Source organism: Stomoxys calcitrans, chromosome 1, assembly GCF_963082655.1.
Source record: "Stomoxys calcitrans chromosome 1, idStoCalc2.1, whole genome shotgun sequence".
NCBI lineage: Eukaryota > Metazoa > Arthropoda > Insecta > Diptera > Muscidae > Stomoxys > Stomoxys calcitrans.
This window is the reverse complement of record NC_081552.1, coordinates 194,094,147-194,114,461: the sequence shown is the minus strand read 5'-3', so window position 1 is coordinate 194,114,461 and position 20,315 is coordinate 194,094,147. Positions and strand designations below refer to the sequence as shown.

Here is a 20,315-nt window from a genome sequence, read left to right as displayed (position 1 = left end):
TACCTGGATGTTTTGCTGGCCAGGAAATTGAATTTCAAATCCAACATTTTGGAAAGGGCAAGAAAGTTAACTCTTGCCTTATACACTTGAAAGAGAGCCGTTGGCAAAAGTTGGGGGCTTAGACCGCGTGTCATGTATTGGACTTATACAGCAGTTGCTATATGGTGTTGTGGTCTGGTGGACGTCGCTTGAAAAGTCCACTTACTGTTCAATACCTAACCGGATCAAAGGGATGGCTTGTTTGTACATCACAGCCGCACTGAGGACAACACCATCTGATGCACTGAATTTAATGCTACATCTTATGCCTCTGGACATTGTGGCTAGATTGCCCACTATCGTGAGGCTAAGGTTGCTTGCTCTTTGGTCATGTAGCGGCTACAGACACTGTGTTGTCCTTGATACAATGTCCCATGTTTCTGGCAGTGTAGGTTTCATCCTAGCTGAGCCCCTTTTTATTAAAGGTACTGTATCACTGTTCCTGATAGAACCGATTGGAACTGCGATATCCCTGAGAATAGAATTTACATAGATTTCTATACGGATAGTTTCAAACTAAACGACCAGGTGGACTTTGGTGTGTACTCTAAAGATCTAGAACAGGTCATATCAAAAAGGTGTGTATCTATCGGAGATCCTTGCAATGAAGGAAGTGGTGGAATGGCTAAGATATAATGTCATTAAGACGATTGGCATAAATATCTTCTCAGGCAGCCATTAAATCCCTAAAGAACGTATTTCTGAACACAAAAACCGCCCTCGACTGTCGCACATCTCTCAACGAGATGTCTGAACAAGTCAAAATTCACCTGTTCTGGGTGCCGGGTCACAGAGTTATCCAAGGGAATTGTAAAGAGGAGGAGCTTGCGAGACTAGGTACTACCCTACACATTCCAGGGACACTGGAATTTGTGGGTATGCCTCTAACGACATGTAAGCAAAGTTTTCAGAACCAGGCCGAAGGACAACGAATGATAGATGGTCACAAGGAGGAGGCAGTTAGCATTCCAATACTATGTGGCCTAGACTTGAAGAGGTCTACCGCCTTGCTGTCACTGGCTAGAACAGACGTATCAGTCATTGTGTCCATCATGTCTAATCAGAAAACATGCTGACAGACTGAAGGTTGCCAGAAACGAATTTTGCAGAAGCTTTGAGGACATCGAAGAAGAAGAGACTATAAAACACCTTCTGTGTGTGCGTCCCGCACTAGCAGTTAGAAGGAGTTCTACTTTAGGTTCTCATTTCTTTGAGAACCTGTCTGATTTAGCAGATGTGAACATTCGCATGTTGTTGGGTTTTTAAAGCCATCTGGATGGTTTAAAGGTAAAATCAAGAAGGCGTCTTCCCTCTTCTGTTCCTGTGGTATCACAATGGATGAAAGCGTCTAAAGTTTGATGGCAGACTGCCACATAAACTTAACCTAACCTACATCGAAATCATAGATCGTAATGGGCATAATAGAGATGCGAATCGATTATCAAGACCAGGGAAAGATTTGCACACTCACTTGCAAGCCAATCAGCTCCTTTGGGTTGAGGGATGCAAGTAGGGCCCATAGAGTCAAGTCGCCGCAGACAGATCCAACATTACAACGCTGAGATTTAGATCCCTTTCTCTTTCCCAGCACAAAGTTTCAATTCAATTGCTTAATTTTTTACAACAATAGAGTGATTACAGACAGACATACAGATAAACAACAGCACATTGCTGCATCGTTTAAGATTTTAACAACAATTAAGCAGAGATATGGACATTCTTAGCGTCGGATATGAATATTTCGAAAGAATTACAAAATTATTGCAATAACAACATTAAATTCAAAAAAGAAAAAGCAATGCCTGTTAATATATCTTCCTTTGACTGTGGCACGCCCATTGAATATCCTTTTGTTTAAGTAATATTTCACTGCCGCCCCTCGTTTAGAGTTGGGCGCATGTGCAAGCGCTTATTAGCGTTCATTTGCTCACTTTGTATGCACATACTGTTGTTTAATTTGCATTTAAGCTGATTTGTTTTGTTGCTGCATTGGCTTATGTTGCTGCCTCAGCTGTCAACGTTTTTATGTGTGACCATCTGCAATTTTTTTTGTATTTTTTTTTTTTTTGTTAATTTTTTGCTGTGAAAAAAGGCAAACTGATGTGTAATCGGAGTGCAGTCTAAGCCATATAACAAGAAATTCCTTTTACATGTGCAGCAGAAAAGCCCATTGGGCCATAAATCTTTGGAAGACATTTTTCTGGCATTGAAAAGGTAATTCTAAATTAAAGTCATACTTTGTTGCGCCAAAACACAAGCCGTCGAAAAAAACTCCGACGTGATGTCATGGCCCATGAAAGGGCTGAAAAAAGGATTTCTACACAACAGGCGATCAGAAAAAGAAGACAAGAGAAGTTATAAATTTTATTAGCTTTATGGCAATGTGTGTGAAGGAAAAGTGCTATGAAATATTTAAAATTTTATACACATTTTAGCTGATATGATGAAAGTTCAGTTTTTATATCCACCACCAAACCTTGCTTCAGTGTGTAACTCCTAGAAATACCAATCTGTAACTCCATAAAATGATTGCTACAATTTGTCCACAAACATTCCATTAGAGATCCGCGGCGAGACTTCTTTCATATCAATGAGTGCTGTTCAATTAATGTAACAGCTATATTATAGGGGAACTTTAAAAAGCCTGAATGGTGTGTCGCTGAGTGACACGTTTTCGTAAAGAAGCTTTGGAGTAAAAAACGCCCACAAATAACATTTTTTTTTCTGCTCTCGCCAAGACTCGAACCCAAGTGTTTAGCGTTATAGGTTGATCTGTCATAAAGGGTGATGTTTAAGCTATAGTCGTTTTGGCAACATAGATTCGTGTTTCGTTTTACTGTTAAACTTCAGTTTGGTCCATGAATCGTCTTACAAACGAACAACGCTTGCAAATTATTGAATTTTATTATCAAAATGCGTTCTCTGTTAAGAAAGTTCATTGCGAGTTTCTTCCATTCCATTGCCGAAGCTCATTTTTGGCTCAATGGGTACGTAAAATCAAAGGCAAAAGGCATCAAAGGCCAGAAAAAGTCACAGTTTTGTGCGGTTTATGGGCTGGTGGCATCATTGGACCGCACTTCTTCTAAGATGATGCGAATCGTAAAGTGTCTGTGAATGGTGAGGGCTACTCTGAGATGAAAGCCAACCTTTTTTGCCCAAAATGCAAAAGCTTGACCTGCATGACATGTGGTTTCAACAAGACATTGACACATGCCACACGGCACGCGTAACAATGGACTTATTGAGAGGCGAATTTCACGTTCTGCAGCATTCAATTGGCTGCCTAGGTCTTGCGATTTAACGCCTTTAGACCATTTTTTGTGGGGCTATGTTAAAACTCATGTCTATACAGAAAAGCCCGCTTTAATTGACGCATTGGAAGACAAGACTGAAGCATTTATTGGTGAGATACCAGCCGAAATGTTGGAAAGAGTATGTCAAAATTTAACTAAGGGGGTGGACCATTTGAGGAGCAGTCACGGTCAATATTTGCATGAAATGATCTTTAATCATTAAACTATGTGCCCCGACCGTACTATCGATTCAAAGAAAGATTTCATGAATTGTTCTAAATTTTACGTTTTTTTTTTTTTTTTTTGAAAAACTTTCCTATAGCTTTAAAAAAATCGCCCTTTATATGCGTAACGGTGGCATCCCACTGCACCGCAGAAAGAGGGTGATACCTGACATTAGATATCTAGGTATCCGCTAAGGCCGTAAGGCCCATTGTGATTCCTTAATTGCCTATCTCTTAGATCCGTGTAGTTCAACAGGCGTCGCCAATGCTCATATCACTTTACTTTAATTGGCTATGACAGAACATTTGTTCCACTAGGTGAACGTAGAATAGCTTCTGCGCACATCTTATAATCTCTGACAACAAATTTTGAGGTGTCTCCCACTACATGATGTTTCCATCGGGCTTTTGGTTATTCCGGTTTGCGTGTACCACCGTGTTTGCCTTCAAAAGACTACTTTGCTGGAGCTTCTTCATCCATTTGATATGTGTAACTATGCTATCATCGTCATACAGCTTTATTCTCCATTAACGCAAACTGGACCATGTATGTTTTTTACGAAGAATCTTTCTCTCAAACACTCCAAGTACTGCCTCGTCTGCTTTCACAAATACCCATGCCTCCATATAACGTCTATGGCCTCCTCTACAAATGTCTAGAACATTTTTTTACCGCTCAGATTAAAAGGTAAAATGTTGTGGACTGATTTCTAATTTTTTTTCGCAGTTTGGCCCACTATGCCACGTTTCTTTGTAACGTAATGGAAGTCCGTTTTAGACATGTAGTAGAAGCTGAAAAATATCTGTTATGGAGACTAGGAGGTGAATTACCACTTCTATTGCAAGCAATTCAGCCCACTCCTTACTTGTCACACCTTATGATCAGGGACCACACACATGGTCCCTTTGGGTAGTTTGTGCAGTTGGTCCGAAAAAAAAAATCCTTGAAAGCTTTTCAATTTACTATCCAGAATAACTTGAAATAACCTTACGGGCTTTGATAGCTCCTAGGGTGCCTCTGCAATCCCGGTAGATTAGAATCGGTCACCTTTCCCCTTCACAAGAAGACCAACTCAGTCTTTCTGGCATTGACTTCTAAACCGCCGTAACTCAGTGTTCCAAAAGCTTTCCGGAGTGGCAAGAACAGTCTTGTTGTCCTGAATTTTAACAACTCAAATCTCCACAGAATCCCATCGGCCACAAGAATTCTAAGTGGTGGATTCTTTTGTGGGCTGTCTCTGCAGCCCCGGCAGACTAAAATCGGTCATCTTTCTACTCGACAACAATACCAACTTAGTCTTTCTGGCATAAACCTTTTCACCGACGTAACCCCAAGATCTGTACCCAGAACCTCAAAGTTTCTAGAACTTTCCAAAGTGCCAAGAATAATCTGGTCGTCAGCATTAATCAACAACTTGAACAATGACTCCACAAGTCTCCACAGAATCCTATCGGCCAGTCTTTCTGGCATAAACCTTTACACTGCCGTAACCCCGACGTCCGTATACAGAATCTCAGAGTTCAAAGAACTTTCCGGAATGGAAAAATTATCTGGTTGTCAGCGTAAACCCACAACCTGAACCATGACCACTCAAGTCTCCACAGAATCCCATCGACCACGAGAATCCATAGTGGTGGATTCTTATGTGGGCTGCCTCTGCAGCCCCGGCAGACAAGAATCGGTCACTATCCCTCGTCCCATGGACCTCTACATCACTGTAACCCCGAGATCCGTATCAAGAACCTCAGAATTCAATGAACTTGCCGGAGTGGCAAGAATAATCTGGTTGTTAGCGTGACCCACAACCTGAACCATGGTCCCACAAGTCTCCACAGAATTCTATCGTCCAACTCATTCTTTCTGGCATAAACCTTTACACTGCCGTAACCCCGAGGTCCGTATACAGAATCTCGGAGTTTCAAGAACATTCCAAAGTGGCCTTTCAAGTCTCCCCAGAATCCCATCGACCACGAGAATCCATAGTGGTGAATTCTTATGTGGGCTGCCTCTGCTGCCCCGGCAGACTATAATCGGTAACTTTCGCTCTTTCCGAGGACCTCTACATCGCCGTAACCCCAAGATCCTTACCAAGAACCTCAGAGTTCCAAGAAATTTCCGGAGTGGCAAGAAAAATCTGGTCGTCGGCGTGACCCACAACCTGAATCATTGTTCCACAAGTCTCCACAGAATCCCGTCAACCTCAAGAATCCATACTAAAATGCAAATTTGCCCATGAACATTCCAGTAAGGAACAGGGACAAACTTCTCACATGTCAATGAGTGTCAATGTCCGATTCAAGTTTATGCTTAATGATAAGGGCGCCTACTATTTATAGCCGAGTCCGAACTGCGTGCCGCAGTGCGACACCTCTTTGGAAAGAAGTTTTTACATGATTGTCTTACCATTTTTATACCCTCCACCATAGGATGGGGGGTATACTCATTTCGTCATTCTGTTTGTAACTACTCGACATATTCGTCTGAGACCCCATAAAGTATATATATTCTTGATCGTCGCGACATTTTATGTCGATCTAGCCATGTCCGTCCGTCCGTCTGTCTGTCGAAAGCACGCTAACTTCCGAAGGAGTAAAGCTAGCCGCTTGAAATTTTGCACAAATATTTCTTATTAGTGTAGATCGGTTGGTATTGTAAATGGGCCATATCGGTACATATTTTGATATAGCTACCATATAAACCAATCTTGGGTCTTGACTTCTTAAGCCTCTAGAGTGCGCAATTCTTATCCGATTGGAATGAAATTTTGCACGACTTGTTTTGTTATGATATCCAACAACTGTGGTTCAAATCGGTTCATAACCTGATATAGCTGTCATATAAACCGATCTTGGGTCTTGACTTCTTGAGCCTCTACAGGGCGCAATTCTTATCCGATTTAAATAAATTTTAGCACGAAGTATTTTGTTTTTATATCCAACAACTGTGCCAAGTATGGTTCAAATCGGTTTATAACCTGATATAGCTGCCATATAAACCGATCTGGGATCTTGACTTCTTGAGCCTCTAGAGGTCGCAATTATTATCCGATTTGCCTGAAATTATGTACGACGGATCCTCTCATGACCACCAACATACTTGTTTATTATGCTCTGAATCGGTCTATAGCCCGATACAGCTCCCATATAAATCGATCTCTCTAATTTACTTCTTGAGTCCCCAAAGGGCGCAATTCTTATTCGAATTGGCTGACATTTTACACAGGTCTCCAACATATAATTTAATTGTGGTCCAAAACGAACCACAATTAAATTATGATATCGCTCTAATAGCAGAGCAAATCTTTTCTTATATCCTTTTTTGCCTAAGAAGAGATGCCGGGAAAAGAACACGACAAATGCGATACATGGTGGAGGGTATATAAGAACTTAGCTCGCTTTTACTTGTTTCTAAATGGCATTGTTCTTCACATATATCGCCAGCAGTAGGAAGCGATAAACAAAGCTGAAATGTTTCATTTTGATTTTGATGTTTTCCCAGGATTCGAACCCATGTGTTCAGCGTGGTAGACGGACTTGCTAACCTCTACACAGTGGTGTTGGAGAAAACACCGCCCGAGTTGGCTCCATACATTTTGCAACCCGTAATGGCGCCACCATGAGAATTCCATAAACTGAAGAGCCTTCTTCAGGTGAAGCTCGACACTATGAAACGCAGTGTTAATCATTTTGGATAGGAAAAACGAAAACTCTAGCTGAATGCAATATTTCCGGAAGGCTCTTCATTGATCTGTTGGGGATTGTCATGCCGTAGCGCATGACGCTGAACGTCTGGGTTCGAACGATAATACCTCAGAGTTATCTCTAAACGAGGCCACCGTAGCGTAGAGGTTTGCATGTCCGCCTATGACGCTAAACGTCTGGGTTCGAATTCTGGCGGTACCATCAGAAAAAAATTTTCATCGGTGGTTTTCCCCTCCTAATGCTGGCAAAATTTGTGAGGTACTATGCACGCACGCCGTTCGGACTCGGCTATAAAAGGGAGGCCCCTTCTCATTGAGCTTAAAATTGAATCAGACTGCACTCATTGATATGTGAGAAGTTTGCCCTGTTCCTTAGTTGAATGTTCATGGGCAAAATTTTGATTTTGCAGTATTTCTTCGCATTGAGGGGACCTTTAATGATTTAAAACGGACGTCAATCATAAAAGAACTGAAAACAACCCTGCCCGTCACTGGATTACCTCCAGTCCTATTTTCATTTTGGATTTCTTTAGATTAAGTCTCTCATCGGCGGGAAGTTCTTCCTGGTCCGCTTGGTTCCCAACACTTATTTTTGAGTTGGCATACGGTTTCTCTCGCTCATGATGAGTGTTTTGCTGAACAGGAAATTGAATTTCGATTCCAGCATTTTTGAAAGGGCGAAAAGCAAACTGTTGTCCTACACTCTAGAGGGCTATACATCATTGGCAAAGCTTGGATGTTTTGACCGCGAGTCATGAATTGACAGAGAACTGCGGTGGTATTGTTCTGATATACTCATAAGAATGCGGTGTATGGCATATATCGCCATCGCATTTAATGCGATGTTATGTTCATTACACTGATATGAGTGGCGAGACTTGTACATTGATTTTCATGCTCCGTGTACCACTGCTTTTAGCATGGCTTTGTGTTGAGTAAATGTCAAAAGAGACACAACGAGTCTGATTGCAGATTCCCTGACTTACATTTAAGTTTGCTGAAAATGTGATAAAGTGATACCCGATTCATTTCAGGGTTAGATTTTCGAAAACGGGTTAGCAGCTCCAATCTTTTATGACTCCAAATGCTGTTTAGCTCATTTTAATGTCTTAAAGTTTTCAAAATTGGCTGCAAGAAATGACTATTTTTTACAAATTCAATTTTCGCCATAGATGATTTGCTTTGTACTTAATTAGAAAACTTTATAGCTCAATTAATTTAAGCATTAGCTTTGCAGACAATGAAAAACTTTGTATATATATTGGCTCTTTTTTTTTAAATAATACTAAATGTTGTTTTAACCCACAAAAGCTACTTTAAGTTCATGTCGTGTTGATTGGCTACATTTGATCAGCTTCTAATGAAGGTAATTCTCTTGCTCGCCTGATTACCGCTTTCAGTTTTCCCTCCAACCAATGAACAATGAAAAACGGTATATCTTAGAATGATTCTTAAATGGTCATTGAACCAAAGACCACCAGCTCTTGGGGTACTTTAATTTTGCGAATTGTTTGGCGGCAGACCAACAGACATTAAATCAACGCCAAAGCTAATAACAATACAAGTCGATACAAAATGAAATCAATGCCGCATGCCGTTGTCTATCATTGTTCATCTAGACATCCATGCATCAGTGGCGTAGAGTGAAACAAGTCTGAGGGGACAAAACTAGACATTGAAGTTAAGGTTTTTAAAATGCTAATCTAGAAGCTCAAATACTCGCAATAATTAGAAGTAGCACTAAGAATTTTATGTAAGAATTGAATCTTACTAAGATGGCCAAGATGTGCATTATAAGGGGCCTTCTTTTTATAGCCGAGTGCGAAGGGCGTACCGCAGTGCGACACCTCTTTGGAAAGAAGTTTTACAAGGCATAGTACCTCACAAATGTTGCCAGCATTAGGCGGGGAAAACCACCGCTGAAAAGTTTTTTCTGATGGTCTATCCAAGATTCGAACCCAAGCGTTCAGCGTTATAGGCGGACATGCTAACCTCTGCGCTACGGTGGCCTCCATATGACAACTACAGGGTGGCTGATGAATATTGCTACAATGATGAATATTGCTACATTTTTTTTTCGGTGTATGGAATACATTTTTCTTTTATTCATGTTAAATTAAATTATTAAATTAATTATTAAATTATTATTAATTAAATTAATTAATTAATTAATTAAATTAATTATTAAATTATTATTATTAAATAGAAAAAAAGTTATTACATTTTTTTTTGGTAGCGGCTTTCATCAGCCACCCTGTATATCCAAATCTGGACCGATCTGAGCCAAATTGCATATGGATGTCGAAGGGCTTAACACCACACACTGTCCCAAATTTCGGCGACATGGGACAATAAATGCGCCCTTTATGGGCCCAAAACCTTAAATCGATAGATTGGTCTATATGGCAGCTATATCCAAGTCTGGACCGATCTTTGCCATATTGCAGAAGTATGTCGAGGGGCTTAACTTAACTCACTGTCCCAAATTTCGGCGACATCGGACAATAAATGCGCCCTTTATGGGCCCGAAACCTTAAATCGAGAGATTGGTCTATATGCCAGCCAGATCCAAATCTGGACCGATCTGAACCAAGTGGAAATAGAATGTCAAAGGCCCTAAAACAACTCACTGTCCCAAATTTCGGCGACATCGGATAATAAATGTGAATTTTATAGGTCTAAGACCCTTAATCGGCGGATCGGTCTATACGGCAGCTATATCCAAATCTGGACCGATCTAAATCAAATTGTAGATGTATATCGAAGGGCTTAACACAACTCACTGTCCCAAATGTCAGCGACATCGGACAATTAATATGCCTTTTATGAGCCCAAAACCATAAATCGGGAGGTTGGTCTATATGGCAGCTATATCCAAATCCGAACCGATCTGGACCAAAATGAAAAAAGAATGTCGAAGGCCCTAAAACAACTCACTGTCCCAAATTTCAGCAACATTGGACAATAAATATGGCTTTTATAGGTCTAAGACCCTAAATCGGCGGATCGGTCTACATGGCAGCTATATCCAAATCTGGACCGTTCTGGGACAAATTGAAGAATGATGTCGAAGGGCCCAACACAACTCACTCTCCCAAAGTTCAGCAAAATCGCATAATAAATGTGGCTTTTATGTGCCTAGGACCCTATATCAGCGGATCGGTCTATATGGGGGCTATATCAAGATGTAGTCCGATATAGCCCATTTTCGTACTTAACCTGCTTATGGACAAAAAAAAAAAGAATGTGTGCAAAGTTTCAGTTCAATATCTTCATTTTTAAAAGGCTGTAGCGTGATTTCCACAGACAGACGGACGGACATGGCTAGATCGTCTTAGTTTTTACGCCGATCAAGAATATATGTACTTTATAGAGTCGGAAATGGATATTTCGATGTGTTGCAAACGGAATGACAAAATGAATATACCCCTATCCTATGGTGTAGGGTATAAAAACACAATTGAAGGTTCCAAAATGCTTTGAAATAGGCCACATATATTGGTTTGCCCAAAAAGTAATTGCGGATTTTTTAAAAGAAAGTAAATGCATTTTTAATAAAGCTTAGAATGAACTTTAATCAAATATACTTTTTTTAAACTTTTTTTCTAAAGCAAGCTAAAAGTAACAGCTGATAACTGACAGAAGAAAGAATGCAATTACAGAGTCACAAGCTGTGAAAAATTTGTCAACGCCGACTATATGAAAAATCCGCAATTACTTTTTGGGCAACCCAATATTTAGAGATTTTTGTAAAGATTCTGTCGTATGTCACTAAAAGTGATCCCAGGTAGCAATAAGTCAACAAATTGTCATTGTAAGTCTGATTTCTGACTGAGCTATATCCTTAACTAATCTACTACTATTTTGATCTCATTCTGCCTAGCCGCATTCATTTATGGTAGAGTGTATCTGTTTTACCTCTTCACCCCTTTTTCTACGCTTATGTTGTTCATCCATCTTCAGTTTCAGTTTTAGCGTTCCATCAACTCATCCATCCATTCCATTTAATTTGAAGTCATTTTGGCATTATTACTTTTATGGTGTTACACTTGAATGTCTCTAGCATTGAAATGATTTTATACAAATATTTTTTGTTTTGTTTCGCTTTAATGTGAATTTATTGTGGCTGCTTTTAATTCTCCTCTTCTCGTTTTTTTTTCATTCTCATTTTAGTCGCAAAAATTCTTTGGTTGTACGCACCCAGTTGAGTGTCAGAGTACATGCGATTATTGGTAAGTAATTACGGGAACTGAGAATACAAAGAATAAGTATCCCATGCGATAATAATAAATCCAATTAAATTTTTTTATAAGAATCCGTTATACACATTGTCTTCTTGTGGGGGTGATTTTACGATTTTATTGCTTGTTAGCAAAAAAAAAAATAATAAATAAATATAAATCTTCGGAAAAGTCAATCATCAATGTACATTAGAGTGTCCCAAAAAATAAAAAGTTTTGTTTAAAACGCATACCCTCCATTTTCTTCTCTTTGATCCTAATAAGCAAAATACGAAATGTTATGGCTATCGAGTAACGATAACCCATGCCACCACGACGTACAATGTTGGATGTAGTGTTTTCCAAGAAATCTAGTTGAGTATTTTAGGTCCTAGCATGAGATTGGTTAACTAAGTATGCATTAGTATGAAATTTATTACAATACCACAATCTGTACCATACATCACTACTGTGGCTGCGATAAAATGTGTAGTTGGACTCAGAAATCCCTGCTGATTCGGTTTAGCCATGTCCGTCTGTCCGCATATCATTTATGTGCTGATAGTCTGTCAGTCGTTTTTTGGTAACTAAAATGGAGAACTCATTAGTCCAAAGACAAACACTATCAATTTTCTTAGAAATCGATTCAGATTTAGACATAGCTCCCTTACATATCATTCTCCCGTTTCACACTTATAAGGACCTACATACTATAATTTTCAAGGAATTTGCATGAAATTTGGTATGGAATGTTGCATTACTCCATATCATGAGATATGAATATGGTTCCCATTATTGTTTTCAACCTAAAGATACAGTGCCCGAAATAAATATAGTTTCACCCGAAATATAAAGCAAAGAGTAGCAAGCAAGAGCATGCTAAGTTCGGCCGGGTCGAATCTTATATACACTCCAACATGGATCCAACATTGGTTTGTCGAGTTCTTTGCTCGGTATCTCTTTATGGGTAAGCACAGAATAATGGATAAGAATTGTTATGCTATTGGAGCCATATCACATTATAGTCCATTCGGACCATAAATGAATCTTATGTTGAAGATCATAGTAGAGGTCATTGGGTAATATTTCAGTTCATTCGGAAAAGAATTGCGCCCTCTAGAGGCCTAAGAAGTCAAGATTCAAGATCGGTTTATATGGCAGCTATATCAGGTTAGGCACCGATTTGAACCACACTTAGCACAGTGGCTGAAAGCCATAACAAAACACTTCATCCTAAATTTCAGCTAAATCATATGAGAATTGCGCCCTCTAGTGGCTCAAGAAGTCAAGATTCAGGATCGGTTTATATAACACGTCATGCAAAATTTTAGCCATATCGGATAAGAATTGCGTCCTCTAGTGGCTCAAAAAGTCACGATCCCAGATCGGTTTATATGACAGCTATATCATGTTATGTACCGATTTGAACCACACTTAGCGCAGTTGTTGAAACTCATGCCAAAACATTTCATGTTCAATTTCAGCCAAATCGGATAACAATTGCGCTCTCTAGTGGCTCAAGATGTCAAGATCCAAGATCGTTTTATGTGGCAGCTATATCAGGTTATGAAGCGATTTGAACCATACTGAAAACAGTTGTTGAAAGTCATAACCAAAACACTTCATGCTAAATTTCAGCCAAATCGGATGAGAATTGCGCCCTCTAGTGGCTCTAGATGTCAAGATCCAAGATCGTTTTATATAGCTGCTATATCAGGTTATGAAGCGATTTGAACCATACTGAAAACAGTTGTTGAAAGTCATTAGAAAACATTTCATGATAAATTTCAGACAAATCGGATAAGAATTGCGCCCTCTAGTGGCTCAAGAAGTCAAGATCCAAGATCGGTTTTTATTGCAGCTATATCAGGTTATGTTCCGATTTGAACCATACTTAGCACAGTTGTTGAAAGTCATAACAAAACACTTCATTCAATATTACAGCCAAATCGGATGAGAATTGCGCCCTCTAGCGGCTCAAGAAGTCAAGATCCGAGATCGGTTGGTATGGACGCTATATCAAAACATGGACCGATATAGCCCGTTTACAATCCCAACTAACGAACACACAAAAAGGAAGTATTCGTGTAAAATTTCAAGCGCCTAGCTTTATTTCTTCGAAAGGTAGCGTGCTTTCGACAGACGGTCAGACGGACGGACAACGCTCAAGAATATATATACATTTTTGCGATAAGCTACAAACTAATCGACGAAATTTTATATGCCACTTTTTTCCCATAGACAAACGCTATCAATTGTGGTTAAAATCGGTTCAGATTTAGATATGGCTCCCATACAGATAATTCACCTGATTAAAACTGATAAATGCCTAGTTACTAAACTTTTCAACGAATTTACATTAAATTTGGTATCGAATGTTGTATTACTTATCTTAACGCCTCTGCTAAATTTTATCAAAATCGGTTCAGATGTGAGTGTAGTTCCAAATCAATGCTAGCGACAGCAAATCCACATAACTTTGCAGTGTTACCAACCACCACATTGTGACCATCTGTCATTCTTGCCCATCGGGACTGTTCCAAAAACTAAGCTTACATGTCGATATAGGCTGTACAATTCTCTGGGATATCTCTGTGGCCAGGCACCCAGAACAGGTGAATTTTGAACTGTTTAGGGATTCCGTTGAGATATCTGCAACAATTAAGGGTGGTTTTGGAATTCAGAAATAAGTTCCCCAGAGATTTAAGTTAGATAGGCAGAGGCCAGATTAAGGCTCATTGTGATTCCTCATCTTCCCTCTTCTTCTTCCGATGAATATATTCCACAAAGTTGACCTCCGTTAACGAACTTTGTGGTGCCACTGGATGAAAAGGCAAACACCTTTATCCTGCACTGGTTTACGCCTTTCAGCACATTTGCCTTTGAACATTTCGGTAAGAATAGGCGGCAACCTTCTCACATAGCAAGAAATTCGAACGGCTTACCGCAGTGCGACACCTCTTTGGGGAACGTTTTATACATGTCCCTTTCATGGGCTCAACACTCTATATCGGGACATCGGTCTATATGGCAGTTATGTCCAAATATTGTCCGATCTGAACCACATTCAACAAAAAGCTGTAGAGGTTTACCAAAACTCACTGTGCCAAATTTCATCGAAATCGGAGGAAATATGCTGCTCTTATGGGCTCAACACCCTATATCGGAAGATTGGTCTGTACGGCACCTATATCCATATATGGTTTAATCTGGACAACATTCAGCAAAAAATTTTCCTTTTATAGGCTCAATACCCTATAATCGGAGATTGGTCCAAATGACAGCTATATCCACAAATGGTCCGATCTGTGCCAAATTTCATCGAAATCGGATGAAAAATGAGCTATTTATTGACTCGAGAGATCGGCCTATAAAGAGGCTATGGTTAGGTTGAGAAGGGGGTGCAGATATTAATTAATTATCTGCCCCATGCCACTATAGACAAGCATCTAAGCCAGTAATCAACTTGTTGTGCGCTCTAAACACTATAAAGTAACCTTTAAAAAGAAAATTTTAAGTTAGGAATTCCGTGCTACTTACAAATTTCTTAATGCCACGCCCCTAAGTTGGTTCATGTCTGGTATTGTGTCTCCACCTAAGTGCGGGTATCTGTTAGACGCCAAAGCCGGGCAATGACAAAGGACATGCTCCAACGTCTCATCATCTTCCCCCGCATGCCCTACAAATGCTATCACTTGCCGCACCGATTTTACATAAGTGAGCGCGTAGTCCTATGTGTCCCGTTATGATACCAATAGCTATACTGACCTCCTTCTTGATTCCTTTCAGTAATAGCCTTGTCCTCTCAGGATCTGGATTATCCCATAGGATTTTCACCGTTTCGCTGTTCCACAATGTTGCATGCGCATTCGTCGCCCACTCCCTTAACTCAGACTGCGTCGAGTCATCGGGTTAACCAAATTTATAGACGGCAGTCTTCTGGCCTTCACCGCCAATTCGTCTGCCCTTTCATTCCCCCTTACTTCGTTATGGCCCGGCACCCAAACGATGCGGATTTTGCCATCCTCAGAGAAGCCGTTGATCTTACACTGCAAGACTGTTCGGGACCTTACCATCCTGGTTGGCAATTTTACTATCGGTAAATATGTTCACACTCGACGTCTTTGCGTTAGCACCTCACCACTTCACCCTATCGCCCGGATCTCCGCCTGCAGGACCGTATTATGGTCAGGCAGTCTTAAACAGATCTCAGTCCTTGGGTTTTCAATGTAAACCCCTAGGCCCACTCTGTCCTCTAGCTTTGATCCATCCGTCTAACATGATCTTCCAGATGGCAATACTAGGGTTCCGTCAATTCAAGACTGTGCCGATGGCAGCAGTGCCTCGCACTCGACTTCAAGGTTCATCTCAGGTATCCGATCGGAAACCTCTTCCCTTCCTTCCAGGTTTCCTATCATCGCCTCAATTATACCGCGATGGTATGAGCTGCTCCCATGCTCAATCGAGTCTCCCATCGCCTTAAGTCTCATAGCCGCCTCACATTTAATCTGTATGTTAATGAGTCGGATATCTAGAATAGTCTCCAGTGCTCTAGTGGGCATGGTCCTCATCGCTCCGCCTATGCCAAGACAACATGTTCTCTGAACCTGTTGTATGGTCCTTATGTTGCACTTTTTCTCCATAGCAGTCCACCAATCTTCTGAGGCGTAAGTAAGTATTGATCTAACCACGCTCCTGTAGAGCTAGTGGACTATCCCTGGATTCAGGCCCCATTCCGAGCTTATGGACCGTCTACATAGTGTCCAACATCTGTGAGCCTTCTCCTGAATCTGACACTTCCAATTCAGTTTCCTGTCCAAGATCATACCTAAATATTTGACCTTGTTAGATATCGAAATCGTCTTATTGTGGAAACGTGGTGCGTTAAATTTGCACACCTTCGTCTTCCTCGTGAACAGGCATATTTCAGTCTTCTCTGGGTTAAGACTGATACCTCTGGATCTAGCCCAGTCAAATACCATATGCAAGACCCTTTCGGCCCTTCTGCATAGCTCGTTTGGATCCATACCGCTTAGAAGTATTATAACATCGTCTGCGTAGCATAGGGGTTAAAAATCCTTCCGCAGTCAGCATCCATAATAGGTGATTTATAGTGGCCACCCATAGGAGTGGCGATAAAATGCCCCCCTGTGGCGTGCCCTGTGCCACTTTCTCCCTTATATTTATGCCATGGGACACACAATTTATCCACCTGTTCCTTAGCAAATGGTTTTTTCAGTCTCTAAGGACCGGGTCCACCCGGTACTGTTCTAAGGATTGGATTAGTGTATCCGTCCGATCATTGTTAAAAGCCCTCTCGATGTCAATGCGTACCGCCAGTGTGTACGTTTAAGCATCGAAGGATTCTTCTATTTTATGCACAACCTCATGCTGGGCAGTCTCCACCGACCTTCCCTTGACATGGGCATGCTGTTTGTATTTGAGCAGTTCGCCGAATGTCCTACTCTTTATCATGGTGTCCACAGTACGTTCCATGGTTTTGAGTAGAAAGGACGTAAGGCTAATGGGTCTATAGACCTTTGGTGTCGCATAACTTGCATTGCCGGGCTTGGGTATAAACACCACCCTTGCCTCCTGCCAGGCTTTCGGAGTTTATGCAAGTCCTAGGCACTCTGTGAAATATTGGCCAGATGAAGAGCCAGATATTCTGCCTCCTTCTGTAGTAACGCCGGAAATATTCCATCAGGTCCGAATGTCTTGAATGGTTTGAAGCTCCTCAAGGATTACTTCACCATAAATTCCGTAATTATAAACCTTCGATCAACGTCACTATTCCAAGATCCCGGTGTCTCCGTGAGTCCCTTCGTATCTTGTGGAAAATGGATTTTCATCAAAAGCTTCAACATATCCTCCGTTGTCTCTGATATTACCATTCAAGTAATAATTGTAGAATATTTTCTTAATTTGTTTATTTATCGACGCCATACTTCATTTTACTTTGGACAATTTTGATTTCATTCAAAAAAATTTGTATGCCACACAAACAAATCGCCTCCTTGGTTTATTATGGCAGTTGGTAATTACCCAAGAGCATGCATTTCTTTTTCTTTCCAAAATCAATGCAAAATGTTTTGACACATAAATCAATTCATCAGATTAGAAACTTAGATTTCTTTTTTTGTTGTTGTTTTTTCTCACCCAAATCATTTGTATGATATCATAAGCGTTTTTTTTTTGTTTGATTATTTTCGTATAACAACAAAAGTCATTTATTTTGTTTGTGATTAATTTGTTTAACCGGTAAAATATCAGAGGTCTTTGCCAATGTACACAATGGTGGGGTAAGTGAGATTTTGAGATGATTTCATTTGTAAATGCGTCAGTATAACTATGATATTAGACAATTACCTGCCTACCTTATAGGGGCTTAATTACCATACCATGCTACTCTGCTAATGATAGAAGTTTTCCATGTGCTTCAGTTCACCTAATGCAAATTGGAAAAGTAACTCTATTAAATTTGTAACAAAAAAAAAATATTCTTAATTATGTTTACAGTAGGTCACTGAACAAGTCTCCGTTGAAGGTTTCGTTTCTCATTTATGCGAAAATGGGGTACTTCTTCAAAAATCACTTCAAATATGTGGGCAAGAACTAAACCACATAACTGCCAAAGCAAATGTATCTCGACATGAAGGTTGTACCTAAAACGGCGAATCGGTCTATATGACAGCTATATCCGAATCTGGACCGATCTGGGTCAAATTGAAGGAGGATGTCGAAGGGCCTAACACAACTCACTGTCCCAAATTTTGGGAAAATCGAACAAAAATGCGCCTTTTATGGGCCCAAAGCCTTCAATCGAGAGATCGGTCTATATTGCAGCTATATCCAAATCTGGACCAAATTGACGGAGGATGTTGAAGGGCCTAACACAACTCACTGTCCCGAATTTCAGCAAAATCCGATAATAAATGTGGCTTTTATGGGCCTAAGACCCTAAATCGGAGGATCGGTCTATATGGCAGCTATATCCAAATCTTTACCGATCTGGGCCAAATTGATGTAGAATATCAAGTGGCTTAACGCAACTCACTGTCCCAAATTTCAGCAAAATCGGATAATAAATGTGGCTTTTATGGGCCTAAGACCCTATATCGGGTGATCGGCATATATGGGGCCTATATCCAAATCTGGACCGATCTGAGCCAAATTAAAGAAGGATAACGAAGGGCCTAACACAACTCACTTTCCTAAATTTTTGGCAAAATCGGACTATAAATGCGCCTCTTATGGGCCTAAGACCCTAAATCGGCGGATCGGTCTATATGGTAGCTATATCCAAATCTAAACCGATCTGGGCCAAATTGAGGAAGGATGTCGACTGGCCTAATACAATTCACTGTCCCTAGTTTGGGCAATTTGGGACAACAAATGTTCCTTTTATGGACCTAAGACCCTAACTCAATCGATCGGTCTATATGGCACCTACATCAAAATCTGGACCGATCTGGGCCAAATTGAAGAAGGATATCGTGTGGCTTAACACAACTCACTGTTCCACATTTCAGCAAAATCGGATAAAAATGTGGCTTTTATGGGCCCAAAACCCGGACCGGTCTATATGGCAGCTATATCCAAATCTGGAGCGATCTGAGCCAAATTGAAGAAGGATGCCGAAGGGCCTAACACAACTCACGTTCCTAAATTTCAGCAAAATCGGAAAATAAATGAACCTTTTATGGGCCCACAGTCTTAAATCGAAAGATCGGTCTATATTGCAACTATATCCAAATCTAAACCGAGCTGGGCCAAATTGAGGAAGGATGTCGACTGGCCTAACACAACTCACTGTCCCAAATTTTAGCGAAATCGGATCGGTCTATATGGTAGCTTTAACCAAATCTGGACCCATCTGGGCCAAATTGAAGATGCATGTCGTGTTGCTTACCACAACTCACTGTTCCAAATTTCAGCAAAATCGGATAAAAAAATGTGGCTTTTATAGGCCTAAGACCCTAAATCGGCGGATCGGTATATATGGGGGCTATATCCAAATCTGGACCGATCTGAGCCAAATTAAAGAAGGATGCCGAAGGGCCAAACACAACTCACTTTCCTAAATTTTGGCAAAATCGGACTACAAATGCGCCTTTTATGAGCCTAAGACCCTAAATCAGCGGATCGGTATATATTGGAGCTATATCCAAATCTGGACCGATCTGAGCCAAATTAAAGGAGAATGCCAAAGGGCCAAACCCAACTCACTTTCCTCAATTTTGGTAAAATCGGACTATAAAGCGCCTTTTATGGGTCTAAGACCCTAAATCGGCGGATCGGTATATATGGGGGCTATATCCAAATCTGGATCGATCTGAGTCAAGTTAAAGAAGGATGCCGAAGGGCCTAACACAACTTACTTTCCTAAATTTTGGCAAAATCGGAATCTTTGAGTTTAAACTTGAATCGGAGGGCTTTCGATTATATATGTGAAGTGCGCCCCTTCTCGGTTCCTTGGTAAATTTTTACTCCACTTCCAAATACCTTTCTTTAGATTTTTAGAGAGACACTTGGTCCTAAATGTTGGTGCTCTACTTTCAAATACATTTTATATGTGCCCCATAATGGCATGATCGGTAAATAAATTCTATTTGAGGGTGGGGTGGACCTCAGAGACTTTGTCCCGAAAATGAGTATCAATTTCCCAAAATTCAATCAATAATAGGGAGGTGTTTTCGGGTGGGGCAGTTCCCCAAACACACAGCTCTTCAATTGTATATCATATTCGTTTTTTTCTCAAAAGGACCTTTCTTTTGAGCTCTATATGGTCGTGATTGGGCTATATACCCATTTCGCGGGTTTGGAACGGTCCTCGAG

General features: G+C 40.5%; 1 protein-coding gene across 8 annotated transcripts in view; it reads left to right on the top strand.

Moving 5' to 3' along the window:
* Nucleotides 1-20,315, top strand: part of LOC106092475 (FH1/FH2 domain-containing protein 3) — a 419,829-nt gene that overhangs the window by 297,819 nt on the left and 101,695 nt on the right. For all 8 annotated transcript variants that reach the window (XM_059364068.1, XM_059364063.1, XM_059364048.1 and 5 more), the window contains one exon: nucleotides 11,431-11,489. In XM_059364068.1, coding sequence (XP_059220051.1) covers nucleotides 11,431-11,489 — 59 coding nt within the window. The remainder of the gene's footprint in view (nucleotides 1-11,430; nucleotides 11,490-20,315) is intronic.